The 26,887-nt window shown below is 45.0% G+C and overlaps 2 protein-coding genes across 6 annotated transcripts in view; one reads left to right on the forward strand and one right to left on the reverse strand.

Annotated features, from left to right (window-relative positions):
- The window catches only part of COL4A2 (collagen type IV alpha 2 chain), a 147,117-nt gene extending 125,880 nt beyond the window's left edge, over window positions 1-21,237 (reverse strand). The window contains exons 1-3 of one of the 4 annotated variants that reach the window (XM_021545583.4): window positions 21,108-21,237; window positions 20,667-20,770; window positions 20,469-20,529 (exon numbers count right to left, since the gene is read on the reverse strand). In XM_021545583.4, coding sequence (XP_021401258.3) covers window positions 20,469-20,529; window positions 20,667-20,710 — 105 coding nt within the window. In that variant the 5' untranslated portion in view covers window positions 20,711-20,770; window positions 21,108-21,237. Of the gene's footprint in view, window positions 1-20,468; window positions 20,530-20,666; window positions 20,771-21,031 lie in introns of all 4 variants that reach the window. The other 3 variants (XM_085583743.1, XM_085583747.1, XM_085583753.1) reach the window with 3 other exon arrangements.
- Window positions 21,175-26,887, forward strand: part of COL4A1 (collagen type IV alpha 1 chain) — a 118,962-nt gene continuing 113,249 nt past the window's right edge. For both annotated transcript variants that reach the window (XM_077781584.2, XM_085583769.1), the window contains exon 1: window positions 21,175-21,521. In XM_077781584.2, coding sequence (XP_077637710.1) covers window positions 21,459-21,521 — 63 coding nt within the window. In that variant the 5' untranslated portion in view covers window positions 21,175-21,458. The remainder of the gene's footprint in view (window positions 21,522-26,887) is intronic.

Consider the following 26,887-nt stretch of genomic DNA (forward strand, 5'->3'; position numbering starts at 1 on the left):
TCCTTCGCCTGTAGAGACACAAGCAAACCCTCTCTCCCATGTTACAAGGTTGCATGGGCTTTCTATTTGTCCTGTGACTGAGGTCTTGATTAAGACTTTTATTTTTACTTTTTTGTTGTTCAGAAAGTGTCTGTAAATGGGGATGTCAGGCTGTCCTATACAGCAATTTGAAAAATTGTATGCGTATGGGGCTTTGTTGAACCTATTTTGGGGTGTGGCCTGATACATTCCCCTCTTCTGTTTTAATAAGCTGCTTTCTAGGGCTTTAGATGTCTTTTCTATGGTACCCCCCAACAGCTGGTAACCATAGGAGAAAGGGAAGCTACTATCTCCTGCCACTACTAGGAATTCTCTCTCGTCCAGAGATGGGACAGCTGTCCACTCTCTGGGACTATGAGGCTTGGATATATGCCTGTCCATCAGTTGGAGGCCATCAATGCTCCCCTGAGCATTTTGGGAAACTGAGGCAGCAGGGGTGGTATTGGTAGGGGTAGCACAGTTCTCCGTGGATCCTGTACTCGTCAAAGCAGCTGCCAGGTGCTGTTCCTCTTTCCCTGGCTGCGTGCTAAGCTGTGAATTAGATGCAGCAGCTGCCAACAGCTGGGGCAGAGGGGCAGGAGTGGAGACTGTCAGCAAAGGCTCATGGGAGAAACCTGAGGATGTGGAGGGATCTCTCCAAGCTGAGGCTGCAGCTGTGGAATGTGGATGCAGCCTAGGAGAGGAAGCGGGGGCATCCAGGGGCTGCAGGGGCGGCGGTGGGGTGATGAGAATTACTTGTTGCGCGTCTGGCCGGAGTTCCGGGCGGGCACCCGGCACGGAGGGCTTTAGCGGCAAACCCGGAAGCGACTCGAAATTCCCCGGCACCGGCAGCAGCTGTGGAACTCCTTCTGGCGGCTCCGGGGGTCCTGCCGGCGCCGCCGCTGAGCTCGGGGGTTCTGGCTGATCGCAGACCGCAGCACGGGGCGCGGGGGGAGTGGCAGGCTCCATCGGCGGCGCGGCAGAGGCGGCGGGAACCGGCCGGACCGGGGGCACCGCGAACCGCGCATGCGCGGGGCGCGTCACGTGTTCCGCCGGCTGAACCAAGATGGCGGCCGCGTCTGCCGCGCGGCCAGACCCCTCTGATGTTGGGCACGCTCCGCGGGGGGGTTGCCGGGGGGTGGGGGGTGGCGGGGTCGCGGCGCGGGGACCCGGGGTGTCCACCCACGGCTGGGGCTCGGGCTGGCGTGGAGGCGCCGGGCTTCCCGGTGTGTCCTGCCGCGCGTCCGGGATTGGGGGCGTGGCCACGCGCTCTCCTGGCACGAGCAGCGGTGGCAAGGCAGCGGCGGCGGCGAGCGCCGGATCGAGCATTTGTAGAAGCGCGGCGAAGGCGCTTTGTAAGGAGCCAGCGAAAGTAGCAACCGCCGCTGCTAGGGGGGTTTCGGGGGGAGCCGGGGCGGGCACGACCCCGCGGCCAGTGGGGGGGGCAGGGTGGCCGCGGGGGCCAGGACAGGAGCGGCGGCCGCGGGGGGTGGGGCGGGGGCGGCCGCGGCGGGGGCGGGAGTGGTGGGGCGGCCGCGGCGGGGGGGGCGGGGATCGCGGCGGGGCCGTCAGCAGCCGCGCGGGCCGGCCACATGGCCGGGACCGGCTTTCGAGGAACGAACAGTTCGGCCACAGCTCTAAAAGCTGGGAGTAGGTCGCAAGCAACGGCGTCTCTCCTGGAAATCTCAATAAAAAGCTTATCACCTACTGAGTCCCAGAATTCTTTGGTAAAGGCGGCTGATCGATCCGCATGAGGGAAGTGGGGCAGGACCCATTCCAAGAGGGATTTTAACTCTTTCTTAGGCAAGGTACTATTATGACTACGTAAAAGATGGTTCAATTGTTTATAGAGATCTCTATCTTGGTCAGAGTGGGATTGTCCCATATTTTAGACCTGTGTAGCTCACCTCGAGTTCGCAAAAGCAGAGATCCTCTTCTCAGGACTCTGCACAGGTCCCCTCAGAGCTCCGGGCGTCTCTCCGGACGGCTTTTCCGTGCTCGGGACCTTCAGACCTCCCCCCTCAGGGCTTCCAGCGCAGGCAGTGCTGGGCAGTGCTCGGTGCGCTCTCTTAACGTGGCCACGTGCCACCAGCTCACAGCTCCTTGCTCGGGCAGTCCCAAGAGCTCCAAAAGCCCGCTACTAACGGCCTATGGTTCTCGAGGGTAAATTGCCTCGGCAAATCTTTAAAGAGATAAGGCTTCTACGTTGCTTAGCAACGACAGCCTGTGCTCAGAGCGAAGAGGAGGCTATCACAGGTAATTACCGTGCATGGAGGTGTCGAGATTAGTAGATTCCTTTTTCTTTCACGTTGGGCGCCAGTTGTGGGATGAGTAGGCTCCTCTGCACGGTTGGGGTGTAGGGAGGCAGAGATCTCTGAAGCTTGCTCTTGGGGACAGAGGTTTATTCAAAGATTCAGGAATGCCCAAGCCTCGTGCTCTCAGGCGTAGCACGTGGCTGGGCTTAGGAGGACGGGGGATGGGAGAGAGAAACGGAGGGTTTAGGAGAGGGGAAGCCCCAGGCAGGGAGTCCTAGAGGGGAGGAGGGAGGAAGTCCAAGAGAGGGAGGAAGTCCAAGAGGCCGCATGGCCGCTCGGAGCCCCCTTATCATGGGCTCCCAGGTGGGCTGGGACAAGGCATGGGCCAATGGGGTTACAGACTCTGTTTTAGGGGCAGGTACAGAGGTGCGGGATGAACCACAATCTTTTGCGGGGTGGGATGGAACAGTCCATTTCACTCCAGGATTCATCCAAGGGTAGAAGTGACATTCGGCTAGCTAAGATAACAATCATATCTATCTATCCTCTGCAACACAAGCCAGCAGTGCTTTCTAAATGAGAAAGGGCTATGGACACCTGGAAGACAAGGTGTGCTGCTGAAACATCTCAGAAGGGTCTGTATGACACTCATTGCTGACTGTGCAACCAGGGAAGAGACAGAGACATCTCCAGAGGAGAACCAGGTCCTGCAGTGCCTGTGTAGACCCATCCACCATGCATCAGGCTCAGCTGTGCCTGGCAGGCTCCTCCTCCCCCACACCAGCCTACACCCTCTGCAGAGCCTGTCCAGCTAATGCAGCGTGAAGGGAAGCCAAGCCCTTCTGAAACCTGACTTCTCTGAAGCATCTCACATTGCATATTTACACTTCTCAATACTTGGACCATTAGGAAGGAGAAAAGCTTGTATTAATGAGTTTATCAAGTCAACAATTTATATCAACAAGTAGGCAAGAAGATTTTCAGATATAGAGTTTATCTTTTCCTGACAATGTAGAGAAATTCTTGGATTAGCAGCTAGCAAAAGGAGTGATGCATATGTGCCATGCATTCAGAAGCATGAAAAGAAATGCAAGGAGGTAGAAATGCATGCCTGATAAAGTCTCAATTTACTTGAGAATGTGCATTTTACTGTCTTAAGTGTGAAATAACTTTCTAAAATTGAGTTTCCAGAAGATCCTATTATTATTTCATCATTACTGAATTTATAGTACTTCAGGGAAGGCTTCTGTTTCTTAGGATACCTCCCAGAAGAACCTGGCACTGGAATGCTTGACTCAGTAAATGCTTAACTTTGGTAGTATAACCTTCTTTCCAGCAAAACTGTGACCTCTGGTTATTTTTGCAAAAGAAGTCATCATTTGGAGTTATTTATCTGCACAATATTTTTTAATTAGCTGAAAGAACCCCAATTTCTTTCCCTAAAGAAGACTTCAAAAGTAAATTCTGTGAGTCTTTAGAATATAATTAAAGAAATTCACAGAAGGGATTATTTTTCTTTGTAGGATGAATGACATACGTTATACAAGATCATACAGATAGGCCAAACTTCCAGTTTGATCAATCCACCAACTTTGTCCAAGGCAAGATAACCTTTCAGAAAATACCTTCTCTATACAAAAAATAGGACCTGAGCCAAAAGGTGGACACTTCTGAATAGGTTTTTAATAGCCATTAAAGCCAAAACTGCCCTTACTGTGTGCTTCTTCACGAGTTTAGACAACAGTGTGTGTGTTTCAATATATGCTGAAATAACCATTTTCAAATATGAGAACACTAAGTTGCTTGATAGTTTTATCAGAAAGAGATCATCAAACAAGCTCTTGATTTGGAACATTTTAAACTCAAAAGAGGAAACAGCCCTAAAAGCACTTGTATCCAGGAATGAACTTCACAATATAACACTTGCTAGTGAATGGTAACCACAATTTCATCCTTTCAGGCCAAGAACAACTGCACGTTCTAAGTACACTGTAAGTGTTTCTTTGCTTTAATTCATCCCTAACAACCCAGTTAGGTAACATACAATCTCCTCTTTCTATTCATCCTTTATAAACTTAATTAAAAAGTCTGTCTGGGGAGAATTGTTTGTAAACAATTGTAAACAATTCTCTTGTCAGTGGAATGACCTTTTTTCCCTAGGTATCAAGTGTCACAGTTTGTTTCTCTCTTCACCCTGTGAAGCCTGTATTAGGAAACAACAAAGTAAACTATAGAAAGAAAATAAAAAAGCCACCAAGCTCCAGACCAGCTGAACTTAAAGGATTTAACATAATCTCTGAGCTATTTGAAACAGTGTGGTAGCCTTTCTGGTAAGTTTTGTATAATATGACAGGCTTCCTGGAATGCAATGCACTCTGTCCCAAAATTACTCAGAATTTCAAATTGATCCACATCCATATGAAGAAAAGATGCTGCATTATGGACCGATCCTAATTTATATTAGTAGCCCTTAACAGACTACATTAAACCTTTTAATAATGCCAGAATTTTAAAGAAAATGCAATAAAAATAAACTGCCTTTGTGATGGCAGTTTTAATAATGACCTGTGCTGGATGGAAAAATCTGTTGCTACCAGTGTAGAATGCAAGTATACAAGAGTCTCTGTATGACCCCAATAAGGGGAAAAACCTCTTTTATTTGTGAACAGAGATTAAATTCCCACTCTCCACCACTGCAAATTTGACAATGATCATCACAGCTAGCTGAAATGCACTTAGATTTAAGAATTGGGATTTTGCCACTGTAGAGTGAAACTGCATTGACTGATGAAATTTTAACCTTACAAATGTCAAGTGTTGCTGCCCACAGGAATATTGCATTGGCCCTACTCCACATGCCAAGTAAGACAAAAAAGTTAACATCACAGTAATATCATACTTTTGGAAATAGGCCAAGTGACTTATGATACACATTTGAATTTCCTCCTTTCCTTTCACAGAAGAATTATTACTAAATGTAAAAACATAAGAGACCTATGTGAAAATAAGTAGGATTGTTGGTTAAATAATTTAAAATCACCATGATTATCTTAAGAGAAGGAAAAAGCAAGAGAATTAACTGGAATTCATTACACTGTAAGAAGTAGGCACACCAATCTCAAGTTACTATTTTCAGCCTAGTATGCATAATAGGACAAGAGGGCAAAGGTAGAAATTAAAGAAAAACAAATTCCAGCCGTCAGGAAGCATTTTTCACATGAGAATCATAAATGTTGGAACACTCTATCAAGTAAGGTTAATGAGGCTAACAGCTAGCAGCCAAGGAACATCAAATGAGATGGCATCATGGGTGGATGACAGAAAAAAAGGAAACAATTTTGCAATTATCCTGAAGGCAAAAATGCTTCTGATGCTCTTTGCCTGCCAAAATACATAAAGGGCCACACTTTCCTTTCAGTTCTATCTGCAAAATCCAAAAGCCATTCCTAGAGGAATTGACAGCATCAGTGACAGGATAACCTGGTCTATGGGTTTTATGGAAGGTATGCAAGAAATGAGAAAGGAAATCTTATTTTTCCTTAATTGGCTAAGATTTAAAAATGATGTTAATTTATATAGATATAGATATAGATATAGATATAGATATAGTACCTATATAACAATGTAATGAAACTAGTAAACTTGTAACATTAAGCTCTTTCATCTACCTTGCAAAGGTAAAACAAAAGCTCAGAGACTGATTTTAAAGCTAGATCAACGTGGTTAAATCAATCTGTGTTTATTTTAAGAGTAATCAACTACTGGAAAAATTTAGTAGGCACTGTGGTCCACTCTTTGGCACTTGATGTTTCTCCAAAACTGGCACTGTAATTCAAACACAAATTAAACTCAGGAAATTCTCACAGCCTACTTTGTAAATATGTCTTGCTTTGTATATTCCATGTATTTTTTACACCAATATGCCACATGAATCAAGTTTTCTCTATCAAACTGAGCCTGTACTTTCAGCTGATGATAGGCAAGGAGTACAGATGAGAGATGAAAGACTTACAGTTTGTGCTTAGGTCTCACACAAGTGTAATGTGGGGCAGTGGTGTCACAGGACACTCTGCTTGCATAACCTCACTCCATACATTACTTCATTGGTTGATAACAAATGTAGGTGACCAGTCTGGTGACATATTCTGATTCACTTTTCCAGGACCCTATTTTCACTTCTGGTTCTTCAAAATTAAAACTTGAATCTCCTTAAAGGAGGGATTATGTTTATCAGCATAGACAGAGAGATAGGACATACATAAGACATACAGCTACAAAACCAGGAAAACCAAAAGATGTATGTGATGTTAAGTCACTCATTATTACCTGAGGGAGGCTTGAAAAGCAGAACTTCAGTAACGATTAACATGAAATCTCACTGTCAGCACACACTGGAAGAATTTCTATTAATTGTTACCCTGAAAACTAAATCCAGTCAATCCTATTGTGTTCAGTTGCATCTCACAGCAACTAACAGAAAAGGGCAAATGCTTAGAGCCTGACCCAAAGTGTGCTTAAATCCACTGATTTAAAGGGGGTTTCTACAAACAAGTTGCACTTTAAAAACCGACTGAAAACTTTAGACCATTTTATAAACACACTAAAATTGGGATTTTCTGTTGAAGACATCATGCTGTTCTGCTAAAAGCTGGTGGCACAAAATGGCTCTCATAATACTGTAGTTAATTATTAAAAAACAGTGGAGCCAGGGAAGTACTGTGTTTTTCAGCTTTAATTATTTAGACTTAAAGCAACTGGTCACATGTCCTTAATAACTAGACAGAATCCATGCAACAATATACTGAGATCCCACATGACAAATTCTTTACAAATCATGCTCAATATACTGTTTGGAAAGGTGATATTTTGGGGCATGTTTAATGCAGCACAGCAATACAGCACAGAGATTTAAAAAATGAGTTTCAAGTGAGCTGACTTGGACTCTGTGTCTGGCCTGAATAGCAAAAGTCGCAGTGCATTTGTAAAATCTCCTAGAGGATTTTATTCAGAAAAGTTCTTGCTGCAGAAACACACAGCTTGCTGGAAGTTACTCTCATATTAGCAATATAGCCAGCTCAGTAACCTGTAGTGGTGGGAATGCCACTGATACATTTCTTTCCCTGTTATTTTCAAAACTAGAGATGTTACAGTTAATATAATGCAACCCCGGCAGGAATGTGTGCACTGAATGCTAAGGAGGAGAAAATGGTTAACTTGCTTATAGGCCAACATGGAGAATGAGTTCCCTCTCCCCCGGGCTGGTCCAGGCAACACACACCTTCTGCCTGATGCAGACTGGGACAGGACTCACAAATCAGCAGATTTGAGGATAACACCAAGCTGGGTGGGAGCGTTGATCTGCTGGAGGGTAGGAAGGTTCTGCAGAGGGACCTGGACATGCTGGATCAATGGGCTGAGCCCAACAACACGGGCTGGGTCCTGCACTTTGATGACAACCCCAGACAGAGCTACAGACTGGGGGCAGACTGGATAGCAGCCCAGTGGAAAAGGACCTGGGGGTGATGGTCAACAGCCCGATGAACATGAGCTGGTGTCCCCACATGGCCAAGAAGGCCAGTGGCAGGCTGGCCTGTCTCAGCAATAGTGTGGCCAGCAGGACCAGGGCAGTGATTGTACCCCTGTACTCAGTACTGGTGAGGCCACACCTTGAGTCTTGTGTCCAGTTCTGGGTTCCTTAATTCAGGAAAACCCCTGAGGTGCTGGTCCAGATCAGGGCAACAAGGCAGGTGAAGGTGCCGGAGCACAAGTCCCATAAGGAGCAGCTGAGGCAGCTGGGGTGTTTAGCCTGGAGAAGACTCAGCAAGGACCTTACCACTCTCTACAGTCACCTGAAAGGAGGCTGTAGCCAGGTGGGGGTTGACCTTTTCTCTGAGGCAACCAGTGACAGGACAAATGGACACAGTCTTACACTGGGCCAGGGGAGGATTGGGTTGGACATTAGAAAGAAGCTCTTCATAGAAACGTTGCTGATACATTGGAATGGGCTGCCCAAGGAGGTGGCAGTCACTGTCCCCGGAGGTGTTTAAGAAAATACTGGACATGGCACTGAGTTAAAAAGGTGGTGTTTGGTCATAGATTGGACTCAATGATCTCAGAGGTCTTTTCCAACCTCACTGAATCTCTAATTAACATACATCATGACTGCAGTAAGACCAACACCACAGGGAGGGAAAGATAGCAATTCCCAGCTTGCTCATGCTCCCTAATTAGTCAGTCATGGACCACACCTTGGGGTTATGTTTTCATAGAACAGCTTGGGTTGTAAGGGACCTTAAAAGTCATCTAGTTCCAACATCCCTGCCATGAGCAGGAACACCTTCCACTGGAGCAGGTTTCTCAAAGCCCCATTCAACCTGGTTGAATTCAACCAGCCCCCTCAACAAGAGCTGACTTCTAAGAATGGAGCTTCAAAAACTGCTCTGGTCAACCTAATTCAAGTGCTTCATCACCATCACAGTAAAAGATTTCTTCCTAATATCTAATCTATACCTAGCCTTTTTCAGTTTAAAGCCATTCTCCTTTGTTCTATCACTACACATCCTGGTAAAGTCTGACTTCATCTTTTAGGTCTCCTTTAGGTACTGGAAGGGTGACAGTTTTTAAGGAGTCTGTGCAGCTCTGCTGTTGTGCAGGCTGATGGACAGTCTGACACTCGTGCTTGAAGGAGAGCTACAGGAGTTCACAGCAAACCCCATTTCAGGTCTCTCACAGCCTTGGTCACAAGCTCTGTGCTGCAGCTGGGCTCCTCAGAGAGCTGCTCCCTTCTTCTGTTTGTGAAATGCTGGAGCTTGCCCTTGTCTCAGTTCTCCAAGTCTTCTGGTATTTGTCTTGCTGCTTTTGGACATGCAGAGATTTTGGGAACAGATCATCAGATCAAAAGGTCAGAAGTCTTTCCTGCTTGTGCTCTGGAGCACAGTTTTTGTGTTCATTGCTCATTTGAAAGATGCTGGGACAGCTGACACTACTAACAAGACTCTGCAAAGGCTAACCAGACTATCTAAAATTACCTAAAATTTGGTTGTGAAGTGCCAGAAAGAAAGGAAATTTCTTGAAGTGATGGCAAAATTGATTTAGTCTTTTACCCAAGAGGGAAAAAAACCGCAAGCAACAACCTTGTACTTTTATTTTAATTCACAATGTTCCCATGTCCTTTCTCAGGAAAACTACCCACTTTTGACAGTAGACAAACACAGAAGTAGGAAGATACAGTAAGATTTCTAAGATTAAACAGCAAGATTTCTGCAGCTGAAACAACTTCAGATTAATCTGACCACAAAAAGACAAGAATGGTCCAAGGCCTGGCTTCTTAGCTACTGAGGAATAGGACTTTCCTCAAAGAAAAGACTAAATTTATATTTACAGAAATGCTGTAAAGCATTGGGGGATCTTTAGATGACAGTCAAATAATTTTAGGATTGTCCCTGTACCCCTGTTATATATATATATATATAAAAATCCTGGTTTTTCTGTATGTATAAATGGGTTTGTGGAGCTTCTGCACAGTCGAATGGGGTTACCCACTGCCTGCATGCAGCGCTGTACTCTCTCCACAAACTGTGTCTGCAGGGTAAGTAGTGAAACTACGTGGCAAGTGCATTTTTATATACCTTTTTTTCCTGAGGAGGATGAGCTTTAATCTCCCCAAATAAATTATGCTAGTCTATGAAGTTATGGGTCCTTGTCTTAATGGAACATTCTTTTTAGAGCCTAATGAAAGATCAGTAGCCTCAAGTCTAAGAACACGTGTCCAGGGTGGATCTCAGTCTCCCCCTCATTTATAACACATGATGACTGCACTTCAGTTCCTCTCTCCTTGTTTACACATGTTACTGACTTCATTGAAGACAGTGAATGATACATGACTAACATGGAAATCATGTTGAATGAAAATTAAATACCTTGAAGAAGTAGTAAAAATTACATCAGCCCTAATTTGTGATGGTACAGTTCCATTGCAGCTGACAAGCCTCATGAAATCTATCTCATGGGAACTGGATTCTATACGTAAAGAGCTCCCAACATTCCAGAATGATGCTTCTTGTTGCCTGTGATTTGCTCATAGTAACTGCTGTATGTTTTTCCTTGGAAAAAGAACAGACCCGTTGGTTCAAAGCATGAAGCAGCACAGGATCATGCAAGCACGTTGCTGTAGGGCTCACAGGATTCCTTACTCAGACAAATTCAAGAATACAGTCCCAGTCTTCAAAGTGATTTATGATACAGCCTCAAGCTACTTTACTAATCACCCATCTACCCACTTGTGACTAAGTTATACTGTGTCCCTAAGGGACAATACAAACCTCAACCAAGAGATTAGAGTTGCAAAGGCAGAGGCAACATTTTCTTAAAGAATGGCTACTATATTATCCCCTTGAAGAAACAAAAACAATTATTATGAGCAAGTAATAACAAGGAGAGTTTAGTTTCCCCTCTTACATAGAAACATAATTAGAACAGTGTTGGGCAGAACATGCATTGGATGATGGTATAAGATGATGGCAAAAATTCATAAAAGGGAATAAATGTTAATGAGAAAAATTATTTTTACCCTGATTTTTTCCCAGTCCATCAACCATGTAAGTTTATTTAAATAATAATTTCTTAAAAGGGATTCAGGTATAGATTATTTGATATGTAAAAACAGTACCATATTTCACTGTTTTTGAGTCTAAGTCTGTTTACTCAAAACAAAGGGCTACTGATTCTTTTAGTCCCTAGGTCACTGAAGGGATGAAGTCTCAGGAAGTTCTCTCCTTATTTTCTAAGACGAAGGTAAAAGCTAAGCAGATCTTATAGTAGATTTTTTTTTTTTTTTAAGGCAGTATTAATAGCCTAATAACTAAAGCAGGAAGGCTGTGATTCACAAAGAAATAAAAACTTCTTGCTGTAGGGAAGAAGCAGAATAGAAAAGTAGACTGGAAGCTGGCATTGTATGACTGACAACTGGTAAACCCCAGTTCACATCAATGAGGACAATTAAAACCCTTCCCTTCTACTACTCACCTGTTCTTGACTGCATTCTAAAACCACAAGGTACAACAACACATTTTTGAGATGCCCCTCAACCTATTCCCTGGAAAAGCTCTCTGGAGAGTGGGGCAGTTAAAGAACATGTGCTGCAGTGTTGACTCCAGAACAGATTAAGGTGCAGCTGGGATGTTCAACATTAGCCACCAGAAAACAAGTATGTATCCAATTGCTAAATATTCTAGTCACTTTCCTTTTGTTGTTACTTTCCCTAACACTTAGGCATGACACAGAGGATGAGTAAATAGTTTTTGATACCTCTGCTTTTGCAATTTGACTTGTGACCTGTTGTCAGTCACACCTTCTTATATGCTTATTTTTGTCCTTTATTTTGCTTATATGAAGCAAAATATCAACAGATAGGGCACAAAAATGCCATGAGTCATCAGATAAAGCTTAAAACAAAATTATCAGAAAGGATTTAGGTCTTCCTTGGCACAAATTTCCTATTCAAATGGGCAACAGTGCTGCTCAGTTCTTTTACTCCATTCTTACTCTGGTAAAACTCACCAATACAATAATGTATGTGAGAAATGAGAGTGGGCGCTGATTTCCAGCCAGTTGTCAGTCTGAGGCACACGTGCTCCATGTCTATAATAATGTATTAAGGAGTCCTGTGCCCCACAGCTTGACCATCTGTACCATTTAGCTGTCAGAAAGGCCTCAGGAATGCCTGCAGTTTGGGCTAGGAAGCTTTCACTTGCCTTGCTTGCAAAGACAGTTTTGGCCGTGGTGCAGGAGTCAGCATAATGTAAGGAACCGAGGCAGTCTCTAAGGGGCCACCCTGTTTTGGAAACTAAGGAGGCTGTTACTGTTATGGACATGGACAGACTGTGCCAACTGACCACAAGGCAGAGAATACACCTGGGACTCTGCGGTTTACTGTAAGGGACACAGCCAGAGAGGAAGCAGCTTCTATGCCTAAGTGAGTTAAGAGATAACAGATGTGCTGGCTACCTCGTGGACACCTACTGAGGACAGAAGATTTGGACAACTTCACAGTGACTTCTTCACACCTATTCTTACCACAAAGCTGCAAAGCACCTGGTGGAAATTAGCATCAGCCCTACACTGCAAGAAAAACGCTTACATTTCCCCATTCACATCCTTATTCCAGCCAGCGTCACTTAAGATTTCCTAAGTTTCATGCAGAGACATTTGGGCTGTTTCCAGCAGACTGTTTCTCTGGCTCTGGCTCGGGGAGATATGCAGGCTTCCCATGCTCCGTGGCCCCAGCGGCTATTCCCAGCCCTGCGCGGGAGCGGCATTCCTTTCTGCCCACTCCCTTTGCCGAGGCTCAGCCCAGGACACTCTGCAGCCCTCGTAAGCAGCTCCACTCTCCTCCCGGAATTGCACCCTGGGGTCTCAGTGCATGTGCTCACGATGCTGTGAGACTCAGACCAGGTGTCTGAACATCAATTACACGGGGTCAGTGAGGCTGCAGCTTCAACGTGGGAATGCCTTTCCTCATCCATATGCAGCATGCCCGGGGACTGCACAGATGGAGCAGCAGGAGCCAACATTTGCTGAGAGCAAGACACACACCAGTGCGACAAGAGAAAGCCTGTGAAGCTTTCCCAGTTTCCCGTTCCTACCTTGGAAAACAATTCTGCACCCTACAAGCATGGGCAGGACCTGACAACGGAAACACATGTGGTACAGGCAGAGAATTGACGATTTGTACAGATGGCTTTTTTCCTTCTTTTTATCTCGGATGAACAGGTTTGTTTCCAAGCCTGTGTTTCCACAGGAGGCTGGGCTGTGCACCAAGGGGGTCAGCTCTGTGTTGAGCCAGGAGTGGCAGCCTCCAGAGGATGGACAGAAGGGCAGCCACACTGCTCAGGCACTGATGGCAGGTACACAAGATCCCAGAGTTGCACTGGATGTAAAAACTCAGGAGCTCAGAGCTGTGCTTTGTGACAAGGCTTAAATCTGAAGCAGTTAGTTGTTTTGTAATGACACAAACTAGAAGATAACAAAAAAACCACCAAAACCCCAAAAACTCCAACTGCAGAACAAAACAAATGTGCTGTATCCAAAATATTTCCCTTTGTCCAGCATTACTTTTCTGTATACAGCCTGATTCAAGTAATTTTGTTCAGACCTTTAAAGGTGGTGAACCATAACGGAAAAGTATATTTGGAATAAAGGATTTATTATTTGGCTGCATCATCCAATAGTGAGAAGAGGTATGGGTAGGATCTGCAGCTAGGACCTGCCAAAAAGCCCTATTTATCTGAATAATCTTTACTTGCTAACTTCAGAAAGCTACTTCAAAATAAAGGTCAGGATCATTTACAAATAAATAGGATGCCTGAAATATCCCAGTAAGCATGCATCCTTGGTAACTGATACGATCTAAATGTTCTTCTGATCTCATGTTTCTAAAATAAAAATAGAACTTGTTAGTAAATTTATATTGGAAATCAGGGGGTTTTCTTAACAAAAAGTCCCCTGTTGAGGAACTATTCCTGGAGAGATATACCATATGATGCTGCCTTTTCAATTAATACAGATAGCTCTGGTCAATTTTTAAATTCTGTTCTGGGCCTCTTAAAACACGTTGATTTCTGTAAAAATTGCCACAAATCTGAAACTCACACATCTGCTTTTCCAGCTCCCCAGTCTCACTGCAGCCAGCTGGGCTGCACCAGGAGCTGCTGGCTGCCTCTGCCTCAGGCGGGCTCCCCCATCCCACCCCAGGGAGCCCCGGGTCTGCGCGCCGGGCGCAGGGCCAGCTCCGGGTGCAGCTGTGCTCCCAGGGCGGTGTGAGATGAGCTGTGTGGGAAAAGGGCTGGCAGAAGTGGGGCTTCCCCCTTGGCCTGCCAGCAGCCTGGGAGCTCGGGCCGAATGCTGGGCCTCGGTGCTGACCTGAGCTGTGGCCAGCCATGCTTGTGCCATGTACTCTGCCCTCCTCCACCTGCGGGCAAATACCCCAGCCTGGCCTCTGCCTGTCTCCATCCCATCCCATGGTCTGCCCTGCCCTCCAGGGCTGTGTCTGCCCGTGGTGACACCTGCACCCGCTGGAGGGCACAGGTCCTGCCCAGCTCCCCAGCCTGGCCGTGGTCTCCTGCCTCCTGGCTCCCATGCCCACGTGGAGCAGCAGCCCGCTCTGCTGCTGCCCAACCCACAGCACCCCTCATTCCTGGGAAGCACAAAAGTAAAGGCAGAAACTGAAAGACAGCACAAAACCAGGTGTGTTCAGGAGACGCAGCAGCCTAGTCAAACACTGTGACTGTTAAGGAGGGGAAACTGCAACAAAAACATGATCCTGCTGAAGTAGGGAAAATTAATCACACAAATGCAAGTTTGCTCATGAACTGTGAGAGCATTTTTCCTTGCTACACATTGTTTCTAGGGTGTGAAAACAAGGAGCTTTCTTTGTATCAAACCAGCACCTTCAGCTTCCAAATGGACAAAAAAGGGCACGTGGAAAGCAACAGTGTTGGTCCTTGGTCACTCAGAAATGTTTGCATGATAAAGATCACATACTTTCACTGTGAGCTGAGTCAACTGCTGCAATCAGCTAGGTGCTGCCATTTTAAAGAAAATAACTGTGGATAAACATCAGGAAACACTGCAAATTTCACTGCGCTTTTTACTCCTGAGGAGCAAACAGGGCACTGGGAATAAAGCAAGGCATGAGAAGATAAGCTACCTTCTTAGGCAAAACTATGTAAGCTACTAAATTAACATTGAACTCTCAGAAGATCTTGGATCAGTACAATATGATATGAAGAATGTTCCACTCCTTGGCCAACTTTTGTCAAAACAAAAGCAAAGAAGTAATTAAGAATAATCTGGCCTCAAACGAGAAACGCATTACTGCAAAAAAAAATCCAGACCCAACACTAATACAAAATATGCTCTGAAGTACTGAATTAAAATATTTATAACAAATGTGTTTGCCTATAGTATAACTGAATAAGCCACAATGCAGCTTTACATTTTGGGTAAGGACCTACAAATAATTGTTTTGTGCAAAATTTAAAAAATACATGATAGGTTTAGTATCATAATGCATAAAGGCTTCCTGTGGTAAAATCACTACACAATAAAACCCAGATGTCCTACGTCAAAAGCTCAAGGAAAAGTAATGCTGAATTTCTGAAACTACCTCAGCTAGTTTCAGAGTAAGATGAAAAAACAACATGATCATTTTATTACATGACAGTTTACCTTGTCAGGGTTCTTGTTATTAGTTATCAGTTTACCTTGTCAGGGATCATTATCAATATTTTCACTCTGAGAATTCTGGGAAGCTGACAGAACTCTGTCTATTCTGCTGCCAAATGCAGCATGACCATATGATATGCCAGTTAACAACTCAACAAAATAGAATTAACTTGAATGTATTATAGTAAGTATTCTTTGAACATAATCCTGATCTAGAAAGAAGAAAAGGTGAGTAAAGAACCTATATGTGACTTCGCACAGAGAGCTTAAAAAACATGGACAAATGCAAGAAACTCCTCCTCATCACTAACTTCAGGTAGATACAGTATTTTGCTTTTGGTGTAACTTGTCTTGTCCTTGCATGAATAACTTGAATCACTTGTGTGATGATATACAGGATATGACTGTATACAAAGAATAGACTCCAATTTTTTTCACACAGATATAGAGCAAATGACTCTTAAAGAAATCTTTCAAGAAAGAATGGTTAATTAGTAAATTAGAATCCGTCTCATAGGCATGACAGAAAAAAAAAAGAATTTCAAGGAAGAATTTCAATAGTAACAAGGAAAAGACACATATAAGGAACTCTCTTACTGATGAGTGGAGCAGACAGTACACAAAAAAGTAGGGACCAAAAATAAGGAATTCAAAGCCATCAACCATGACTACATTATCATGTGTGCAATACTGGCTGTGAAAGTGTTTGTCTGTCTGGCTTCATATGATGGTGATGGGAGAAGTCATGGCTCTTAAAAAAACCATAAATAAATTCCCACTTGGGCAGCTAGCCTGGCCACAATATGATACAAACTCTGTGACCCTCAGCATTGAAATAGCAATGCCAGACCAAATATGGCTGTTGATGGCAGTGAAAATGAGAGGCTTTGCCTTAGGCAGCTGCCACCTCCTTCATTGAGGATTTCTCATAATTCTTTAAAAGAGCTGCCCCTTCCTGTCAGCTCCATGACTGAACATGGAAAGACTCCTCCCTAAACTACCCAATAATTCTTCCAGGGTTCAAAGAAATTTTGATTAAAGCAATGAGATGTGCTAGGAGGGTCACCAAAATGCCAGCGATTTTTTCAAGGTATCATTATTCTGTCTGATTTTCTTATGGAACACCATTCTTACTCAAAAATGAGCCCAACTATACACTTATTTAATCAGATATAAATAAGCTATGTCTGTCAGTATGGATATACCTCAAATGAAGCTGTTCTAAATTAGGATTGCAATGTATCTTTTTGGGGAATCTCCTAAGCTATTTCTGAAGCAGCCCACTGGTAGGAAGCCTGGTATTTCCAGGAAGAGGTGGATTCACTTTGCATGAACTAAGTAAGTAATGTGGCAGATAAAATCAATACATCAGATTGATGCCTCCTTCCTAGATCACCTGGGCAGCATGCCTGCCTTATCACATTTTTCACCCAGTGCCTACATTTAACAGTAGACACATTAAGCAGGATGGGCCAAGTGATTACTCCACCCTGGCTTCTTTAGCCTGGAAATCCTGTGTTAATGTAAAAAGTCCTCCTGTTTCAACCAGACAAAACTTTCCAGATGGAATAAAACAGGACACATCTGGGAAAACCTGGATGTGAGATAACTCAGAGCATTGACACATTTTAACTTAGAGCAAATAACTTAAGCACCCATGTCAGCAATCTAATTTCACGACAAAACCGATAGAAGTAGTACATAGTACTGTTGGTTTTATTTTCTCTATTAAAGATATATTGCTTCTCCCACTTGTTGACATCCTCCATGAGATATCCCCTTAAAATCTCACAGAAGTGAACAGAATTATACCTCATGCACGACTTCAACTGTTTTCTTTCTGTGTATGGTCTCCTGTTCTAATGACAATTGTGATCTGTTACTTGCTGTTATTTTTGCAGATGGTATTCAAACTTATTCTCTGTCAATTTTCTTTCTTTGATCTACAGTTATTTCCTTCTTTGCTGGGGTTCTATTGCTCTCACCTGAATATAACTTGGAAAAAGTAACTTTTGTTAGAGGCAGTTAAAAAAATATACTAAGAGGACACTAATAAAGTAATCAAAGGTTATGAAATGACTTAGGGAAAAGTGTTCTTTTTGGAAGACAAAAGAAAAAAAACAGTATTAGCATAAGATACATTGTCTCTGAAGAGAAAAAAATACCCAAGAACTATATTTTTGATGTAATGCCTTAGCAGGGACAGAAAGGGAGAAGAAATCTGTAAACTTAGTTGAACTTCAGGTAGTTAATATTACTTAATTTTATTTAAGCCATGTGAATTATTGAATCTACAATTCAGAGGAGTTCCAAAGTTATTTGAGGCCTCTAACATCACTATCCAATGTACGCCAAAGAGCGCTAAAGATAACTGTGCCTGATCCACTCCATTTGGCTGTCTGTGCTGGCACTTCCATTCAGGGACTTCTCTCCCTTAGTTCTTCAAGCCTGCATCCAGCATCCTCTTCTCTTGCCAGAGACACCATTTTTTTCTCTCCCAGTTCTCTGATATCCTAAACATCCTCCTTCTTTTTCCTCCTCTCATTTCTTTTTCTGCTGAGAAACATCCGTCTCCCTAACATCCAGCAGCAGCCTGCCAGGCAACACATTCAGTCAAACTCTCTGAGTTCTGCTCTTCCTTTCTCCTTTTCCCAGCCTTTCCTTAATCTCCCTCCAATTTCTTCCTATATGCAATTTTTCTCATTCAACACCACTTATGTCCAGCAGCTGTAACTCCTTCACATACATATGGCTGTCAAAGCAAACAGCTCTGCCTGTCTCATTATAGGTAGAACCATGATTTTTAAGACCTGGTCTTACAGACTCTAATAATTCATAGCAGTTTTTTTTTTTTATTCTAGCTAATAAAACACTTCATAACATTAGCACATTGATCTGTGTGACAAATAGGAGAAGATTCAGTGTGACAAACAGGATTACAATATAAAGAATAAGACTGCTAGCAACTCTGGCAATTGTTCAGGTGCTACTGGTTTCCACTGACACCCACTTTGTCACTTTGCAGACATACTTGACCAGAGTGGTCACTGCAATGAGCAAGTGCCAACTTGCAAGGAGCAAGTCCCAACCCTCCTCCCACCCCCAGCTGCCTGCTGCCAACCATATGCCAGCCCTGGTTTCTATGAATACAAGTGATGATCTGACCCAGGATAAAGTTATCTCTCACCCCTCTTCCTTATTGGAGTAGTGATTAGTACAAAAATGGAATTTTCCAATTCAGCTCACCACACAACTACAGAAAGACCTGGGCTGACCAAGGGAAGGAAGCAGCACATGAGTGGAAAATGGGATAAATATTGTGGTGGCAGTGCAGATCAATTTTTCATGGAAACATGACCAGACTTCCCCATTCATATTCATTGGAGTGTTTTATCTCATGTATAGCCGCCACCTTAGGAACTACTAAATCTGAGAAATTAAACCTTCAAGCAAGCCAATTTACTTTTTCAAAATTCTCTGGGAAAACCATCATGTGGAGATTCAAGCAGCCATGATGAGACTGCATGCTTTAACTGAGGTGTCTTGAACACCTCTTCAGTATACCTCTGTTTTAACACCACAGCCTGCAGTCTACTATAAGAACACGAAGGAGAATGAATTAGACCATATTGTAGCTAAAACTCAGGTATCATGCTATGCACACTACAACACAACTTCATAAAAAAAGAGCCATAATGCCACTGGTTTATGTCAACTGATCCCAGTGATATCATTACTGGGCATAAAACATTTGCAGTTATCACCAGCCTGCTCTGGTTTCAGTAGCACATGGTAATTTTATCATCCATTCAGCACTATGCAGCAGAACAATGTGTCTAAATGAGGCAAAGACAAGCAGCACATGACACTTAAGGCTTGCTCCTGTCCCTTCCCACAGGGCTGTGGGTCCCCAGCCAGACAGCTCTTGCTCAGGCACGATGGGGAGAGATGAACCATCCACGCAGGCTGACGGGCAAGCGCTACATGCCAACTGCAGCTGGAGGATTATCGTGTGTCACAACACCTGCTGCAAAAGCCCTAGTATTTCCCATTCCTGAACACACTATCTCCTATTCCATAACACAGTATGCTATCTCACCAAAGACGTGGCCTATCATCACACATCTATATGGAGTGGAAAGCCGTAAAGTTGCAGACAGTAGGATTAAAATATAAGTAGGATAGCTTTTGAAAAAATGTAATCAAGGTCCCACTAGCACATGACCACAGAGCCTTACCCACACTTGTGGCTGACCAATAAATGCAGCCATAAGTAAAGGCTACCAACCTCAGTCTCCTATATTCAGGCCTGATCCAAAATCTATTCCCATTAATGACACTCTTTCCATTAAACTCGCCAAGCTTTGTAACAAGCAAATGTTGCACTCTCCTATGCATTATCGCTCACAGCTTTCACATCCTTGTGACGATGCAAGAGTTTAGTAACTTCTGCTTACATTGACAACTCAGGTAGATCACTGCAACCACCTATATGGCACAAAACACCTATTTTTGGATTTAACCAACAATTTGTTTATAAGCTCTGACTTGTGGAAATAAGCTTCACAGCCCTCAGTTAAGGTTTGTATGTAGAAGACATTTCACCTGCAGGTTAACTTTATCAAAATACTTGTTGGTATCTACAGCACTGCATTTTTGGTGTGTTTCTCACAAAAATAAAGAATTTTTTGGGTTTGTTTCACAATTGTTTTAATGAATTACGCAAGTAGGGCAAAATTAACAGTGGAATACTTCAAACAACCTGACACTTGAAGCATTATGCTTCTCTGCTGAACATCATTTTGTTGAAGGCAACAATCTGTAAGGCTTGCTAAGATGATTTGTTAGTTTCTTTTAATAGAAAGATAGATAAGCCATCTGGCAAGGAAAACGCAGTTCCTTGCAGTACCAAGGAAACTGCTTTTTTCTCCTCTTCTCTCCTCAGTAAAAGTCAGAAGATGTTTTACTTACAGCGTCCACTTTGACGGCTGACAGCACAACTTCCATCAGGATCAGCAAAAGCCCCGTATCCCTGCAGGGAAAGGTGAATAAGGACGATATTGTTTCAAGCTAGTGCAAAACAAGCACGTGATAACGCTCTGCAGTTAAAGGTGACAATACGACTTTAAAAAAGTTATTTCCAAAAGCCTATCGAGCGGAATTACTTACTGACAAAGGAAAATACGTGCACTGGGAAGCTGCGAGATGTCCATTTTCGCTCCTTCCCCGGCCGGGGGCTCGGCTCAGGGCTTCCTCCCGCCGGACGGCCACCCCTGCAAGGCAGAAAATAGCCCGCTGGTAACGCCGCTCCCCCCGCCGGAGGTCTCCGGGCTCGGCGACGCCGCTGCCGGAGCAGGGAGCGGCCCGCCGGCCGGGCCGGGCTCCGATCCGGGGGGAGAGAGGGCGCACAGAGCGGCGTCCTCCCGGCGCGCAGCCACCCGCGGGGCGCGGACCCCGACGGGCCGAGCCGAGCGGAGCCAGCGGCCCCGGCCCTCCCCCGGCCCTTCCGCCGCCCGCTCCGCACCGCCGCGCACCGCCCCGCACCGCTCCGCACCGCCGCGCACCGCCCCGCACCGCCCCGCACCGCTCCGCACCGCCGCGCTGCCGTACCGTGCCCTCCGGGCGGCCGCGGCGGTGCGCGCCGAGGAAGCAGCGCGCCTCCCACCGCCGCCCGCGCCCCCCGCGGCGGGGACCAGCAGGCGGAAGAACTGCGGCCAGCGGGGAACGGGAGCGGGCGAGGTTGCGCCCTCCCAGGGTCCCCGCCCGGAGGGGAGGAGGGGGGGGGCTGCCACCGCCCATTGTGTACGACGAGTCGAGTCCTTAGCCCTCGAGGCATTGCAGGCGCCGCGGCCGCGACGGAGGGAAGAGACGCGCGTGTGGGGCCGGCCCCGCGGAGCCCCACTGTGAGTCGCAGGCGCCCCGCCGCCCAGGGACCGACGGCGCGGTGCGGTGCGCGGCAGCATGCGGCTCTGGCTGGGCTTCGGGCTGCTGCTGAGCGCCGAGCTCAGCGCCGTGTCCGCCGCGGTGAGTACGCGGAGGCGGCTCCTTCGGGCTGCGCACACGCGGGACCCTCTCACGGGGAGACGCGGGACGGGACGGGAGGGAGCCGGCGTGGGTGGGCGCGGGCCTCCGCTCTCGGGGCGCCGGGGCAGCCAGGTGGGCTTCGCGCGGATGCCCGGCCGCCCCGGCGCTGCGCGGGGCTGCCCCGCTCGCCGGCCGTCCGCGGGCGCGGAGCGGAGCGGAGCGGCCGGCACCGCGCGGGGATGGCAGCGGCGCTCCGGCGGGGACGGGCCCCGCAGCGCTCTCCCACGGCCCGGCACGGAGCGCCGCTGACTGGGGAGGGAATAGAAAGCACGCACCCACCCGGGACTGAAAAGCACCGAGTTGTGTTTCCACGGTGAAAAATGAAAATATTTTTAAAAGTAAAAAATAAACAATATTTATATTAATAATAGTTTAGAGTTAGCTGCTTGGATTCAAAGTGCTGTGCACGCTGCATCCCCCGTGATGCGCAGTAGGCTGGGGACTGGGAAGGATCCTAACGTTAATGGTTAAAGCTGAATTTTGGCATCTTTCCGGGTGGAACTAGATTGTGGCATAGACTTTTAAAATCGAAAGCATGCAAGTAGTCTGAAAGTTTTGCTAAGGGAGCTAATTTTATCACTGTGATAATAGCTATTAGCTGTCCTTAAGTCTAAAGGACTCTCTTTCCTGGCGCTCCTGAAGTATTTGGGCTGTTCCTTTTGTACGTCTAAGTAATGGGCAATTGACACAATATTTTGAAATAGGTTATCTTTTTGTGTGTCCTTGTTTCCTTGGATTTAGTTACATTGATACTGTATTAGTGAAATTCAGGAGTGCAGAAAACTTGTCAGTAGACACATGGCTTTTTGTCATGCTTCCTGCTACAAATGCAAGATCTTGTATTAACATTTCAGTCAACAACAGAGGTATGGGAAAGGGTTATTTTAAGCTTTTCTGCAGTTTCAGATGAAATTAAGCCCTATAATGACTTTTGATGCCTCTGTGTGACCCGTGGGATGGTGTGTATGTATTGAATCAACTGAAGTAAGCAATACACTGAACTTCTCATGTCTTGTCTGTTGCTCCTAGGTTGATAATATCAGGCTTACTGTGATTGCAATAAATCATTCAATGGTGAATCTTTTTAGGCAATTCACCCATCACTTGCCATAAAGCTGATAAAACTGTATTCCCTTAAGGTTATAATTAATTTTAATTAATTACAATTAATTATAGTATTTAGAAATAAATTATTTACATATGAGTTCTAAGTTTGGTATATCCAGAGATAAAAATACCTATCTGTTAGATACATTCCCATCGTGTGCTGTAAAGTGATTTGGGTGAACCATGACTATCAATCAAAGACACAAAACTATGTAGGGATAAGGTACTTATTAAAAGAAGATACAAACTTCAGTATCAGTTGTACAATTTGAGGTCTTCTGTAGCAACTGTGAAAAGGCTCTGTTCCAGAAGTATCTATCATGTGCTGGATAAATTATTCCATTAAAATCAAGATTTCTTAAAATGTAACCTGAATGAAGCTGTTAATTATTTTATGAAGCTATTCCCATAATTAACCATTCTTTGTGTGTTAAGCTGACTGCAGATTTACAGTTCCTTGTCAGTGCCACCAGAAAACACAAATATGTAGTGGAAGTTGAACTCTTCGGTGTTTTGTTGCCTTAGATAAGCCTTCAGCTGTACATGGGTGGCCTTTCAATCAATTCAGTTCTGCTGGTATTGTCCCCCACTCCACACTGTCCCCTGTCACTGGCAACCACACAAAAGGTGATGGAGATGGCTGTTAGCCTGCACCATACCACGTGTGAGTGGTGATCGAGAGGCTGCTCTTTGGAGATTCTTGAGCTGGGCTGATGCTTGTGCATGATTGTGGCAGGGCGGTGTGAAGCACTCTACACCTTGGCAGCACCTCTTCTGCTTTTGGAGAGCTAGCAGAGCTGACCCAGTGCTGACATTGTCCTCAGATGAACGGGTTTCCACTGTTTACATTTAAAGAGTAGTTGTATTCGCAGAAGATTGTGTGGTAAGGAAGTCTGTAACAGTAGTCTTTGCAATAGGCTGAATGGAGCAACCACTTTTCTGCAGGAAAAAATAATATGCTGGTTCCTTTCTTCCCCAAAGTAGCTTTTAGTCTAGTCTTTTTTTTTTTATTTTTTATTTTTATTTTTTTTTAATGGCAGTTGTGCAGGCCAGAGTCTTATTAATTGTACCATGGCCTTCATCACAGAATTGGTGAGGCTGATGGGCACCTTGGAGTCCAACCCCTCAACCCCTCTAGGCAACCTGTGTCAGCACTTAGTCACCCTCACAGTAAATGTTTCTTCATATGTGCATCGTGGTTGTTCTGGCTTGAGACCATCCATGCCTGTGAGCACAGGCAAGTGTGACAGAAGCAGCTCGTGTTGTGTTGGTGGTGGTGATTCTGCAGTCTGCCAGGACAGATAAATTGTTTTTATCTCTGACATATCTATGATTAAATACATACAAGGAGATTTGGAATGACTGCTCTGACAGAGGCATTTGACACAGCAAAGCCAGCCCTGAGCCAGCTACTGTCATGATCACGTGCCTCAGTACAGAAAGGGAGTTGCTCCCTTGCAGCTCCCACTGATTTTAATGTGGCACTATGAGGTGCTTCCAGATGTGACACTGGAAATTTAGTGTTATTTATTTTGATCAGGTATAATGAAAATAATAATTATAGCTGATCTGGGCTTTTGAGCCATTCTGCGTTCTTCTCAGGATATTAGTTTTCAGGTTACAATGAGAGCAGAGTGGAAGAGAGGGGAGTAGGTTAAGATGTTTCCAGGTCAGGATAAAAGACTGCTCCCATGAGGTGGTTACAGGAGAAGCTTGTTTTGATGGATCTCTGCAGGGGCTCTCATTTCTGACACTCTTCAGGCTGTCATTTCCTTTGGAGAAAGTCTGTTTCCTAACGTTAGTACTGCTTGGCTGAGAGTGGAGAGTGCCATGGAAATGCCTGTTTCATGTGTCTGTACCGTGTCCATGCTGCTGCAGTGCTGGTCCTTGTGCTGCATGCAGTGGAGAGAGATCTTCAGCTGCACTTGAGCCCTGGGTTGAGTCACTTTCCACACAAGTGGACTGGCTGCCATGTAAGCACTGGTGGAAGAGAGGAGCTCCCCTGGCCACCGCTGCTCAGCAGTGGGTTTAGCATTCTCTCCAAGTTCCCAACCAATCTCCCTTTTCTGCTTTTAGTCTTGGTGAAAGTCTTGGTACTGGGACAGAGTGAGAGCAAGCTCTATGGAGGTAATAGGGAAATGTGTGCCAAAACAGTGATAAAAGCATGCATAAATTTTTCCACAAGGGCAATGCTGATTCCAGTAGTGCTATTTGCAGGTGGAAACTGGGGATGCACTGGTGGGAGACCAGGAGGTTCCTTGTCCTTGGGTAAGCCCTGTATAAAGAGTGGTCCTGTATGTGGCCAGGCAGACAGCTTTGCTGTTATTTTCCTCCCACCTTCCTTGCATCACCTCTCCTGTTTTTGCATGATATTTGGGAGTGCATTCTGACACGTGCAGTTAGAAGCCAAAAGCAAAAGGAATATAATTGCTTCCAACTAATCTGACCACTTTTTCTATTCTCTTTTCTTTGAAAATGTGATTTGCTGAGATGGAGATGTACAGGGCACATAAACCTAGAGCAGATAAAAAGAATGATCTGGGCTTTTGGCATGTGGTTGAAGAGAAGTCGTATGACTGAGTCTGAATCACTGGTAGCACTTCACCTGGGTGTGCTTTTACTAATGAAGTAAGGCAGGGTTGGGCAGCTGCTTTCTGCAGCTGTGTCTAGGACTGCCATGTCTTTGATGCTGAGACACCCTGAGGCTATCTGACATCCTTGTTCCTGAATGCCCTCAAGGACTTAATAATACCAAGTGCACATTTAATAAACGCTAGCAAGTGTTAATTCAGAAGGGAGATATGGTCACTCTGGTTCCAAAAATACGGCCAGATGGGGAGACCCAAATGATTTCTAATGAGTGAAGCTTCTCTCAGGCTGGAAGGCTTCAGAGAAGAAGAGGAAGTGGGTTTTGTTGCCTCTGCCGGGCTATGGTGGGGTGTAGGAGCATGAAGAAGACAAGTGCAGTGCTCCATTTCCTCCTGTTGGAGCTAGATGTCTTCTCAGAAAGAGGTATAAGATCTGGGGTGGCTGAGGGTGCACCAGAGAGGGTCATGAGAGCATGGGCAGGAGGGTGGCCTTCCTGCTTCCTGGGAAAGTGGAGGAGTGGTGGGCATGGCTTCACCTGTCCCAGCAGTGGGGGGTTATTCCTAAATATGTATACACAGAAAAATGCATGGGCACTTCTGGGGAGAAGGGGACAGGCCTGGTGACTCCTTGCTCCCAAAGGAATGTCTTTATACCTGTTCTCTCTGCCAAAACAAGTGGCCTCTTGGCCACTTCTTCTACAGCATCATGGCATGGGGTGCTGGTGGAGGGAGAGAAGGGCAGGGTATTTTGGAAACATGCACCTGCCTGCTACCAGCCATGTTGGTGAGCGCAGTCTCCAAACCTGTTGAATGTCAGCATATGCAAGTGAGTTCATGGACTGTCATCCCAAGCTGCACAAGTTTTGCTTCTGAGGGTTTGTATCAAATGCCTGCAGGACTACTGCAATGTTTCATTGCAACTTGTCTGCTTGGTGTTTATAATTCTGGATGTCACTAGCTTGTATAATGCCTGAGGTTATGCTGGATGTATATTCTGTCAGTTGCCCTGATTATGTAGAGCAATGTAGCACAGCTGCTGCAGGCAGCTTAAACTATTGTTCTAAAATGTCAGAAACCTTCTTTAGGGGTAGGCTTAGGAATATTGTTCTTTTTATAGAACTAGACTAAACAAAGGAAGATTCAACAACCTCTACACAAGAATAAATTTACTTACTTCATCAGTGTTTGAAAGTTACATAGTACACCCTTCCCAGAATTTCCGGGTGACTTTCCCATCATAAACACTTAATACCTTAACACCTTGCAAGATTTGATCAAAGAGAAGAATTTGGGTATGGGCTGTGACCTGAATGGAAGAGCAACCTGTGGCTTTAGAGAGTAATTGAAGGTGTAAAGTACTGCTGCAATGTAATGATGTGTGTGGGAAGATAAATTTTTGATTTCCCTGGGTTGTGACTGGCTGGAATTATTCTTTGTGGTGTAATAAATCAGAAAAATATGTGGTATTAACCCTTCAAGAGTCTTTATATAGCAATGTCTTGGGCAATGTGACAGTAAAATATAGGACAAGTGAAAACATTATCAATATGTAATTCCTACCATTATGCTCTTTTAATCTGAGGTGGGTTACCATAAAGAAATAGGCAAATG

The sequence above is a fragment of the Lonchura striata genome, chromosome 1 (assembly GCF_050655825.1).
Source record: "Lonchura striata isolate lonStrDom1 chromosome 1, ASM5065582v1, whole genome shotgun sequence".
Lineage (NCBI taxonomy): Eukaryota > Metazoa > Chordata > Aves > Passeriformes > Estrildidae > Lonchura > Lonchura striata.